Source organism: Trachymyrmex cornetzi, unplaced genomic scaffold (assembly GCF_001594075.2).
Source record: "Trachymyrmex cornetzi isolate Tcor2-1 unplaced genomic scaffold, Tcor1.1 scaffold147, whole genome shotgun sequence".
Lineage (NCBI taxonomy): Eukaryota > Metazoa > Arthropoda > Insecta > Hymenoptera > Formicidae > Trachymyrmex > Trachymyrmex cornetzi.
This window is the reverse complement of record NW_017296059.1, coordinates 5,820,948-5,834,162: the sequence shown is the minus strand read 5'-3', so window position 1 is coordinate 5,834,162 and position 13,215 is coordinate 5,820,948. Positions and strand designations below refer to the sequence as shown.

General features: G+C 35.0%; 1 protein-coding gene across 2 annotated transcripts in view; it reads right to left on the bottom strand.

The window, feature by feature from the left end:
• Nucleotides 1–3,565: 3,565 nt before the first annotated feature.
• sima (HIF-1 transcription factor component sima) overlaps nucleotides 3,566–13,215 on the bottom strand; it is a 47,068-nt gene continuing 37,418 nt past the window's right edge. For both annotated transcript variants that reach the window (XM_018502169.1, XM_018502168.1), the window contains exons 8-14: nucleotides 9,974–10,421; nucleotides 8,886–9,132; nucleotides 8,011–8,360; nucleotides 7,668–7,912; nucleotides 7,317–7,462; nucleotides 6,626–7,176; nucleotides 3,566–4,689 (exon numbers count right to left, since the gene is read on the bottom strand). In XM_018502169.1, the coding sequence (XP_018357671.1) occupies nucleotides 4,363–4,689; nucleotides 6,626–7,176; nucleotides 7,317–7,462; nucleotides 7,668–7,912; nucleotides 8,011–8,360; nucleotides 8,886–9,132; nucleotides 9,974–10,421 (2,314 nt within the window). In that variant the 3' untranslated portion in view covers nucleotides 3,566–4,362. The remainder of the gene's footprint in view (nucleotides 4,690–6,625; nucleotides 7,177–7,316; nucleotides 7,463–7,667; nucleotides 7,913–8,010; nucleotides 8,361–8,885; nucleotides 9,133–9,973; nucleotides 10,422–13,215) is intronic.

The window sequence follows — 13,215 nt, the reverse complement described above, 5'->3', positions numbered from 1 at the left end:
CGACTGTGATTGGTCAATTTCTTACTCTTACTTCTTACTCCGTGTATTGTAGACGGGCCTTAAGATGTCATAAGTCAATCCGAAGACTGTGACTACATTTACACGGCACCCTTAATCGAGTTTAATAACATCCGTAGTTATGAAACTGGCCAATCACAATCATTCCATTCTCCCGACGAAAAGCTATGATTGGCCAATTTCATAACTACGGATGTTATTAAACCCGATTAAGCGTGCCGTGTAGCAGAGGTCTGTATTAGCATCTTAAAACATTATTTAAGACAGTTTTAAAATAAAAACGGACTATGAATATCACTCCATTAGCGTTTCACAGTTGGCAGGCTTTTCCTTTGACACAACATTCATAGACATAGACGGCCGATATTCAAAGAAAGATGCTTATAAACTATAAGCACATCATGTGCGTGCACGTGTTGTTAGCGTGTCTCTACTAGCTTTCGGCGCTGCCTGCCGTTCGGAGCATCGGAACCATGGTGTCCTTAGCTAGTTTCTAAGCATCTTTTTTCTCTAAATATCCGCCATCTCTGTCTATGAACGTCGCGTCAGAGGAAAAGCCTTGGTCAACTGTGAAACTCTAAACATGGGACGATATTTATAGTCTGTTTTTATTTTAAAACTATCTTAAATAATCGTAGGTGTAATCAACTACTAATTATTTCTTCGAATAGTAGATGATTTTTATCCATTCTCAAATTCAGTAATTTGGACTTTATACAGGGTGTGTTTATTAAACGCCCGAGAAAACGATTCTCTGAAGCACGTACGAATTTAGGTTATGATTTTACTGGATCTTTTTACTAGAGAAAGGAAACGCTTCTCCCAGTAATACAATATGGCAGTTACTGGATACTATACAGTATACTGGAAATCAGCAAATGGGAACACACCCACAGTTTAATTAACGCCGAATTCTTACGGCGCTGGTTGACTTCTTTTAATCACCAGGTGGAGCCATTTTCGGCTCTTAGCGCAAAAAATCGCGTATATGGACGCAGGTGGAATCGAACCCGGATCTACAGATCGCGAGTCAATCACACTGAGCGGCGAACCACTCGACGTTCCAACTTCTTCTTCAACCCAATATTTTACACTTTCTGCAAGTACGTATATTTTGTACATATTCTTAATGAAATGGAAATAATAATAAATAATAAGAATAGAAATAATAATCCACGCATTCTATTTCATTTTTTTTGCCATATTCAAAGAATTTTTTAAATCCATATATTCCAAAAAATCACGAGAGTTGATTATAAAGTTTGAAAAATTTTGTCGCGCAGAGGCAACACAAATGTTTATCTTATTAAACTTAAAATCATAAAAATTCTTAAAGCAATAACTAACAATTAAAGAAATGGGCTGATATGAGAGTACAATGCGGTTCACAATACGCAAAATATTAACGAATTTTTACCATTTATTCAGTAAACTGTACATCAGTGACATTTTTTCGAACGTTTCGACTTTTTTTGAGTCAACATAAACGAAACTTAAATATATTAATGTAAATTTTGTCAGTTCATCAAGAATAAGTCACTCACAGTTTGCCAAAACTGAAGTGGCATATGTCCTCAGGAAATCGAGATATCTGTATGTAATATAAGCTCGGAAGGCAAAATTCTTAAAACTTTCGTTTTATTTAATAAATAGGTGATAAAGAGAAATACGGAAGAGTATATATTCACTTATATATTCACAAGACAAGTATCAAATGTAGGTTTTATTAAAGTGTTTTATTAATTTTTTTTTTAATTTTGAAAAGTATATGCATTATTATTTTAATTCCCTTAAAATTATATCACTTCAGCTATACTTTTAGTTACTCTTACTGCCTTAAGTTTTTTGTGTGCCCCCTGCCCACTGCCAATCACAGCGACGTAGCGAGTTTTTTTATTTTTTTTCTAGCATGCTGTGATTGACTTGTGCGCAATTGATATTAGGGTGTCTTCTAACAAGCGACTCAGTACAACACAGTAATCATCTCATCCTCGTTTAACACTGACGAACAACAAGAATATAATGATACACCATGTCACACCGTATATGTGTTTCTTGTTGGAAAGCATTCATCCTTATCTTCTTATTACTCTCTGAATGCCAAGAGCCGTATTGTCTCCAGTACTTTCAGGGGGAGCCGCTAATTGAATAATAAATTCTGAATGCCAAGAAAGATAGAATGATGTTCGTATTGACTTGTCGTCACTAAATGGAAAGCCCAATATTAATTTCAAGTTTCAAAAATCAATAAGATATTAAGAGAATATAAGTTTCGTAAAGATACAGTCCAAAAGTTCTAAGAGAGCTTTATTTAAATTAATGTAATTATAAACACAGAACCTTCATTTTAAAATTTATGATATTATAATTAGTAAAAAATAAAAAAATATGTTACTCTTTTTTTGGAAATATTTATTTCTAAATATTGATTATCTTTTTTTTTATATTCATATCGTATGCACATCATACCGTCAATTACCTATTAATTCAATACTATTATAATATAATTAGACCTGTAATAATATAATGTATTAAAATAATAAAATTATAATAGAAAAACGTATATGTCTCAATTTAAATGACAGTAGTAACTGCAGTAATAATTGTACTGCCAAATATACTGCTAATCATAAGAAATTATTCGTATGCAACAAATAATCATGGTGCAGCAGCAACAAATGAATTATGGTTGAAACCTAGTAATAATAATAACAATTAGTAAAGACGACGATAATCAGCCACATGAAAAAAATGTCGTTACGATCTCCTAATTTGATATGCAATAATAAACGCAGCAACTTGTCACGTTCTATTAATTTTAACAATCAGAATAAGAAATCGGATAATCGACGTTCTTATTGTTCCGTCTGTTTCATTCCGGAGACATACAAAACATAGTTTGGAGGAATGTTAGAATTAAATTACGTGAAGTATAAAAAGAGACGTCGCAGAAATACTTTGTTCTTTGCTTTTGACACACATTATATTTTTAAAAATAAAACTAATATTCATTTTTGAAAAGTGAGAAAGAAGTTCTCTACTCTTTTATGTTTTAATGATGTTTAACTTTCTTGAATTTCAAAATGATGAAATAGTTACTCATTACTTTTTGAAATTCGATTTCATCGCTTTTATAAATGCACTCGTTTATATACAACTTTTGAGAAAAGTAGATCGAGCTGTCAAAAGGCTAACATTTTATTTTCCATTAAAAATATTCAAATAATTCATTTTTTCTTTTTAAGTCGAAACTGTTTTATCCTGAATGCCTAAAAATTTTTGAGTACATTAAAGTTCGATGCTTATTATTATTATTAGATAACATCTTATCTAGTATCCCATTTTCCTTGATAATTATGCATGTTTTATTATGCTTACATTCTAAATTCTATCGCATCGAATCAAAATTATTTTGCAAAAGCAAAGTAATCGAACTAGAATTAAATTTCACCCGTAGTAGAAAATAATTTTCTAAAACATTAAATCAAACTTACAAAAAGAAATTTTTTTAATAAAATCTGTATATTGATGCACAAAATTTTTAAGAATTTAAAGAAATGTCTTCTTTTCGTCATAAAAACGGTTATAGCCTTTGACCGATTTGATTGAAAGATATGACTCGCATTTTTACAACACGGCATCATCCTGTGAAACTTAATTCGCTACGCAGCTCGTCATTGTACAGATTATAATTTTTTTTTTGTTAATTCGTGGAAACGTGTTGACACATTTAGCTGTCACAAACGTTCACACACAAATTTCAAAAAACTGTATAAAAAAGTATCGATTGAACGTTGAAGTGGCGTGAATCGATTGCTACTTAAAGTATTTAAAGAAATCATCGTAAAAAGATTAAATATCAATAAAAAATATCAATTAATCTGGATTTATATCTTCTCGAGTCGCATCACTTTTACATTAATCGAACGTTCTTTTGAACATTTAATATAAACTGCATTTATCTCATTTCTGAGATTTTCGGATGCTTAGCGAATTATTAAAGAGCACCGGGAATTAACCGACTATTTACACGCAGAAATTAGAAGCAAGATTCGTATAAAATCTCTTTGTGCGTAACGTTTTGATTGCACTGTAATTTTTTTTCCGCTCTTTATTTAGTATATTGCACAGACTCTGAAATCGAGTGACGTTAAAAGAACACATTAAAATTAATAGTTTAATTATAATTTGATTACAATAAGCAACAACTCGGATCGTGTTACAAAAAAGAGTGAAAAAACAATTTCTAAGACTTGTTACGGAAAAGCGAATATTGAACAAATCCTGCTTCTAATTTCCCTAATCGATTTTTTGGCAGGTCTGTATAAATCGCATCGCGCTGGATCACACTAGATTTCGATCCAGCAGTCCCCCGAGTAGATCTGATCCCACTTGAAGCAGGCTCGTGGATCCATCGCGGATCCAATCAAAGCTGTCGAAAGATGCCATCGCGGACGTCGTGGGTGAGACTATAGGAGTACCTCCGTCCCCTTCACTGACGGTAAAGGGCCCAATTAAATGCTTCCTGGTGTCCGGGCTAAGATGATCAGGCAAAGATATGACACCTGTGTTCGCACAGTGTGGAACTATCTGATTGTCCACATTGATGGATAACGGAGTCAGGTTACTCGATAATACAGTTGACATATCACGAGAACTCATCAAAGGATCCTAAAAAATAAAATCACTATCATTTGATTTGTTACTTTTATGTGAGATACGTAAAATACGTTAAAAAAATATGAGAACGAGTCGACGAATTTTAACAATTAAGCATAAATTAAATTTTTAATTTATTTGAAGAGATATCTAATTTAAAATTTGATTATTACGAAGATTTCTCATTTTAAGTATTCAAAATGGCAAAGTATATAGAATTGTTACAATGATATATATATATATATATAATCCTATTTAAATAAAAAATTCAATAATTTTCTATTGGTTTTTATCATCATATATAAATATCTACAATTTTTATATTTTCCAATTTTTAAGTAAGAGTTTAACTACCTGACAAATGAATTTGTTTTTATTGGCTTGAAAAACTGAAAACAAATAAATTATTGCTGCGTTTCACAGAAAAGACAAAAGGATAGAGTAGAGAGAAGATTATGCTGATAAGTGACACGTTAAGCGATAAACCGCTTTTTAATGCCCTCGATGTTCTTCAAGAGCCCCATTCCTCGTCGTTCGCGTGACTCCAGAAACGTTTCATAAATGTAAATGAACGATTACTGAGCAAAGCGACTGTGACTATCGTGTCGCATGATCTAGACGAAGGTAAGCCTTGTGCAGATCGTAAAGACGATAACCATCTCGTGATCATAATTCTTATCAGGTAACTAAAGAATTTGATGACCGACCATGTATCCGATATAATCCATTATTATCCAATAATTGACATCTGTCTAGGTTTACATTTTTTAAATTTATTTTAACATTACTTTGTAATTTGAAACCAAATAATTAATATATATGTGCACAAATTAAAAAGTTTATTAAAATTACTATCTAAAACTTAGATAAATTTCCAAAAATAATGAAAATATATAAAATAATTTATACCATTTTTTTGTATTTAACAATATATTAATTTTTTTTATAAAAGAAATTCGAATTTTACGTTTTCAATTGCTAATAATATAGTTTGATAAAATAAAATCATTTTAATTATTATATTATTTAATTTATTATATTGAACGTCTATCCGAAGATGAGTCTTGGCGACAGATTTGATGATAAAATTGTGAATCGTAGAACGGCAGTGGACGGAAAAGGACGAAAGTGGGAGGAAACGAAACGCAGCTGATCAGGTGATTCGATGTTCCATGTATTTCCATAACATTCAATCAACAATTCCATATACTTTGCAATTTGTGTACATAACATGACTCTAAAGTATAGCTCGTTTAATCCTAGGATGCACTCCAAAGCAATGCTGCTTATATAATTATCTAATCACGCATACAATTCTAGAAATGTTATAATAAAACTCGTAGATCTCTTTTTTCCTTCCTCATTATGTTCAATATGAGCAAAAGCATTAGTCATCTATAAACTATACTATATCTTTTATATTGTAAAATAAACATTGCACGCAGTGCATTTCTGGATTAAACGATTAAGCGAAACTATCTCGCTTATCTATGACTCCTTCTCTTCGATTCGCAATTCGCAACAAACTCATTTTGCATCTCTTTCTGTGAAGACGCAACTTTACACTCTCCCTTTTTCTATTTTGAAACCTCAGACGCGATCTTCGAGCTTGCGGATGCAAACTCGAGGAACAAGCGGACGTATAAAAAGTAGGAAGAACTTCTATCGGCTTGAAATCGCGATCGAATACCACAGAAACTAGCATTTACACCGCCTCCTTTAGCTCATCCTCTCCATCTATAATCTCAATCTGGCGAAAATCAACCGTGTGATAATCGATGAACTTTCGTGTTGCATGCAAATTTCTGTTTTAGAAAAATCAACAACGACAAGACGGCGGCCAAAAGGAGGCAGGTCTTCGGACGCTTGCTTCCTCCCGGAAGCGTCCTCACGAGTTCCCGATGCTCTTCATCGTTGGCTTCACGAAGCAAACATATCCTGCACTCACGTCGCAGCCGGAAACCAGGAGATTCATTAGCACACTGCTGCCACCAGTGCCGCAGGAAGGATTCCTTCTCCGACTTGTTGCATCAATCTTGTCTAGGCCATCACCGATACCGCCGTGATTTTCGCCTCCGCCTCCTCCCCCACCGCGGTCGCCTTCCGATTCAACAAAATCGATGATATCGTCGAGGTCGCTATCACGCTGCTTCGAAAAGTCCTCGCGATGACGTTCGTTGTCACTGCGAATATGGCCGTTACTGTCAGGCAAAGTTGCCACCTGTGACACGATACTTGGTATCTGTGACGAAACGAGGCGACGCAGAAGCTGGCTGCCACAGGTGTTACCGAGAGTCGGCGGCGACTTCTTATGAAGCGTTGTCGACTGCCGCTGTTGCTTCGTCACCAAAGTATCTTCAAGATTTATACGCTCAAATGACGAGTGCTCGCACTTAAGACGCTTATATTCGTTTTCAGAGTCCGTATTAAGTTCGGAGTGAATGCGTTTATTGGGACGTTCCTGATGAGAGGACCATCGATCGGATTCGAAAAGCATGTCTGCAAGATTAATTTATTATTGTACATTTATATTAAATTGTTGAAGTTAATAATACATTATCACAACATAATATTTGCAAATATAAAAAAAATAAAATTAGTATAGTAAATATGGATGAGAAGAAAAAACAGACGCTTACTTTTTCTAGGTGTTTGTCCCAATATCTGCGTCGAATTTAGCAAACCTCCACCGTGATCATTGTATCGCCGCGATACTGCTTGATCAGTTCGTAGTAACTGTGCCAGACTGGATTCGGAATTACGTTGCTCTCGATCGTCGAGTAACCTACCAGAAAATAAGTAGTAAAATAAAAACAGAGGACAAAGAAATGCATAGAAAAAAAATATTACTATAATATATTTTTATTTTTCACGCTTTTACTATATTTTAATTTTGTATAATTATTGATTTTATAGTTATGGTTTGTAATTATTATTATAGCGCAAATTTTTATATTGTCAATATTGATTAGATCCAATGAGGCACTCACCATTTCGAGGATCCTTTGTCAGCAGATTGCGACGAGCTCCACATTACCATGTTATCATTAATGAGGAACTCTAACGCCTCGTCCTGGTCCGACATCGGAATATAGGGTGCTCTGAGCGCTAATTCTTCATCTGCTATACTATCGCTGATACCTAACATAAGCATCTCATCCTCGTTTTTGGAGCCCCCCCCGCCGCCGCTACCTCCTGTAGGACTACCTAATGAGTCCACGCTGCGCTCAGGACTCTAAAACGATAATTATATTAATACACATGTCGATACGTGCGTTAATATTATATTTTTGAGAAAAGAAAATTTTGAAGTGTAAATTTTTTGTCGCTTACTTGTCGGTACTTCGAGAGGGACGGTGACACAGTGCTCGGATCGATGCCACAGGGACTTCCGGGCGAGTCACCGTACATGAAGGGATCACTATCAGCTAAACGATCGACCGCATTCTTGGCTCTAGTAGTGTCCATGAGATCTGCGTCTTTGAGGGATCCCGAGAGATCTGCGGAACGTAACTCCGGTGTCAGAGTGTCTCCCGGACTCAATAGAGGACAGCCATAGTTATCGTTACCGAAGATAAACTCATCCAACATATCTGATAAGAAGGGAGTGTCCTCCAAAGGTACGCACACGTCACCGGCCGTAGGTGCGAGATGTGTCAAGTCCTCCGGCTCGTCTTTCAACACTACGAAACGGAAAAAACATGATTTATTATGATGATCTTCTTTCTAATTGATTATTTATGACTTCAGATGATTAAACATCGACCAGAGAGGAGATTTCGTAAAAAACGAAATGTTCACATAAATCGCGAGAAAAATTGAAAACCTCGATACAAAAAAAGGAATCCCAAATCAATAGTTTCATTAAGAAAATCATTTGAGTCTTAACTTTTATTCTGAGTCACCAAATTAAATCTGATATAATTGGATTGAAAATGAAAAAATAGAAAAATCACATAATAATTATTATTTATTTCTTACATATATCTTTCTTCAGACAAAATTTCTGCGGGTCATGAAAATATGCTCTGTTAGAGAAAGATAAATAATTCTCAACTCGTATGTCATAATATCTTTTCTTATCTTTTTCCCTCGAATCCTTTTTTTCTCGCGAAAAGTCGACAATACGGATGAGGGTCAGCGACTCCTTTCTGGCCTTCGCTTTGGAAAAGACTCGACTTTTCTTTTTCGCAGAGAAAAATACGCACTGGTGAGACCCGGCTGATCCTCGCTGAAAGTCAAAAAGCCTTTATTCATATCCTCGGTACGAGGCGCGAAAATGCTCGCTGTGGCCGTTTGCGGACGACAGGATAATTGTGACTGTTCCTGTTGTTGCTGTTGTTCCTGTTGTTGCACGGCAGTCGCGAGCGGTGCGAATAGATGTCTTGTGACTGACTGTGGACGATCACGGTGTTTAGCACTGTCTGATGAATCGTTCACCACCGTCGGTTTACCCTGAAACAAAGATCGCATGACCGATCTAGAGGGGAAGAGGCCAAAGATTATGGCTCGATATAAAAGAACAGTTAGCATAAAGCTTGCTACACTCAGCACTTGCTATAAAAATCAAGTAGTATTATACTTTCAACTGGGATTTGGATTACAATAATTGACAGATAACATGGAAATTATAATCTAAATTCTTACATAAAAATATCCGTTTTTGAAAAATTTTGATTAAATATCATTGCTTATTAATGTTTACTTTAATTATTTTCACACTACTAAAAACTTTTGTACTTCTTACATAAAATTTATGAAATGTACTACAAGATGAGTGTACAAGAAAGGCGTAAAAGATTTAATTAAGACTTTTAGAAATTTAATCATATCCTCTGAATTTGTAATTTTTCTATAAAGACCCATACAAGTATGAGATATTTCCATTACGTTAATCGTTTAATGTTAATCATTTTCAAAATATGAGATATCTCCTTCAAAGGAGAAAGAGAGATAAAAATATCATTTATTTTTACTTTATCATCCTAAGATGATAACGAAATGTATAAGCAATATGGGATTAACGTATTGTGATATATAAGTGATACTGGCCCGACAAACATTTTCAATAAACGATAATTAGAGATGAGAAAGATTTGGAAATCATTCATATTATTTCAAATATCTTACTAAAAATAACGATTATTATATAATAGAATAATAACAGTTACACTAATTAAACTTGCAACTATAGAAATAAAATCTCTAGTAATTTTTTTCTAATTTCATGCTTCTTAGCAGAGATCTTCAAAATTTCAAAATCAAACCGCTCGTACATCGGAAGGATCAACCATACCTGGAATATAAAAGGCGTTTTCTTAGCGAAGGACTGTCGGTTCACCGTTGCCGGCACGTCGTTCTCCTTAATCGACTCCTCCAGAGACTCTTTGAGAGCCTTCTCGAGGAAAACGAATGCCTTTTCTTTCTGGGCGTGTTTCGGCAAGGCACCGTCCTTCCGCGAATCGGCTTTGCAGTCGCTCTTTTCGTCGATTGAATGGAAGATCGACGCGGTGACGGCGAACGGTCGATCGTCGCTCCTGGACTCGTCGTCGACGGTTGATTCCTCCACGGGAATCTTCTCCTCGTCGTTCAGCGATACCTGACTCGAATCCGTCGTCGATACAGCACTACTACCGGTTGGCACCAAGACCGGCAACGGTTTCTCTATCTTCACCAAATTGGCGTCGTTGTCACGCGCGGCCAGTTGGCGCACGCTGTATACCTCATCTTCGTGCTCGATCCCACTGTAAGCAAAATCACGAACCGCCGACGTGGATAACGTGTCCATGTATCCTGGGACTCGTTAATCCAAAACTTGGCTAGGAAGATCGAAAAGGATCAACGGACGCCAAGAAGAAATAATAAGATGTTACCGATATCGCGAAGCTTAACTTGAGGATTTTAATCTAATTTTAATCGGATTTTTAAATTCCTTGATAATTTACTTATTAACTTTTTTTAAATAATTATACGATGAATTTTAGAAAACAAGTTCTTTTCTTCTTCTTCATGGAAATTAAGATGTTCAATGACAATATAGGTACAGGTTGAGGAATGTTCATCTCATTATTCCTATAGTTGTTATTCGATGCATGGAAATGTACGTAATCCATTAAATTCTCTTAAACTTGAAGAATTCTCTTCAACGATCAACGTGCATGGTTGATGTTCTTATCAAACGAGTGACAGTCGTACGATACCGTGTTACGACATACAGCACGCGATACGCAGACGTACTCGATATTTATCAATCGTGAAATCACGCATGCACGAAATTTGCTGTTATACAGTCTATCACGAAATGTTCCATACGTAAGCACGTGTACATTCACGAAATCATTCGCTACTGTCCGACATCTGGGGATATACAGGCAGCCGTCAATTAGGCAAACATAACTCCGGAAGTTTAAAACGAGCGCAGCGATTAGCCTGCGAAAAATCTTTCGGAGGTGACGAACGAAAAAACTGATCCCCATAACGTTCAAATACTCATTATAATTTAACGATTGTTTCCCTAATGATAATATAAACAGACGTAATAGCAGAATGTGTTTATTTCAATGGATTTCCAAGAATTTAACAGTTATCCTTTTATTATTAATAATTATTATCACCTTCCGGTAATTTAATAATAGAATTTTTGATTAATAATTTTTTATCTTAATAAACAAAAATTAAAGATTTCCATACCACTTAATAATAAATGTAATAATTACAGATTTTAACAATATCAATGAGCCACAATAATATTTATTATTTCAAATTACAATTATAACATTAGTTATAGCTATAATTTAAAATAACAAATAATTTTGATTTCTTTCAGAAATTTATTCCAGAAGTTATTCAAAGATATCTTTTCTATTATCAATAAAAATAGCCTGCAGCTATTATACTTTGTTTAACACTAATTCTTTATCTAAAATATTTTGATTTGTGTGAAGTACACGAATATATTTACACTCAAGAGAAAAACAGAAAAATAGAAATTAAAAAACAAGAATTCTATTTGGAATGTTTGAAAAAATCATTTTTCAAAATAAATTTTAAATAAGTAGAAGTCTACAAATTGTCGCAAAATTATAGTAATTTTTTTTTAAATATGGATTATTACATTACAGAATTTCGAAGAATATTTGGAATTTTCCATTCGACTTATATCACTTTTCAAAAATTTTCCAGCTCCAATCGTAGAAATATAATATAAATATTTACAATCGATGTACTATTCGATTGTAAATATTTATATTATATTTCTACGATTGGAGACGGAAAAGTTTCCTATCACTTTCAAATGATTTCGTACCTTCCTCCTACTGCCTCTCAGTTGCAGATGCACGCGTAAACCGACCGCACGACACGCACCATGCGCTGCACGCACATTACTATCTCATCACTCTCGCCGTCCCGGATCATTCAGCATCCATTCGGACTTTCGTGCTCTCTGACGACGGCGCGTCGTTGCCCTCGTGCACTCTATCTCTCTTTTTCTCTCTCCTTCTATCCATTCGACTGTCGCGAAACGATCACGTCTCTCTCTCTCTCTCTCTTTCTCCTTCAGCACGAGGCAGAAGGCTCGCTGTAATCACGAGAACGCGCTTATGTAACCGGTGGCTCGTGACTGCCAATCGACGTCTTTTTCCGCGCGTCGCACTTTGCCGCGATGATTTTTCACGCTTTTAGAACGAACGCATGGAAACGCGTTACCTCGCAACTGATAGATCCACCACAAACATCTTGAACGAAAAAATCGCGTCGCGATCTACAGAGTAATTTAAAAGACAACGATCTTGATTGCCTTGGAATTTCCGAAGTTTCGTAAATTTCAAAATTTTCCTGTTGACGAATATCTTTTTGCTCAACAACTGACAAGACGCGTCTCGAGGTAAAAAAAACCGGCGCTAATTCTCAAACCATAAAGCGTTATCAACTGTAAGCCATCTCTTACGACACAGTAGCGTTACATGCCGTCCCATGTATGTGAATATTGTTGTTGCCGTCAACGTCGTTAATTCATCAACGTACACGACCTTTTTATAAAGTATCGCTATTCTTAACCTTTGACACATGTTATTTTTAAAACGGAATTAAAGTAGAATACTCAACGTGTGCGAGAAAACGGCAGTGAAAAAAATATGGAATAAAATAAAAAAAAAACCGAAAATCTTGGTAATAAAAGAAAACTTTTTCGTGTAAGAAAACAGTAGCGACAAATCAAGTAAAATACGTAAAATAAAAATTTACAAAGAATCGATCTAATGAACACTCGTACAATGTTGAAAAATTATACAGTTCGCAGACAATGAAATGCAACGACCCTCAATTTTCACTCTTTAAATGTTCGATTTTTTAGACGAAAAACCAAAAGAATAGACAGTTTAATCGTTCAATGCCGCGTGTTCGGTATAATAGGTCTTGTAAGCTTGTTTACGTAGACACGATTAAGTTTGCATTTTTTTTCGATCACACGAAGCACAGTTACAGTTAACCCGGTCTTAACCCTGAAGATAACCCGCGGATATATATATATATATATAT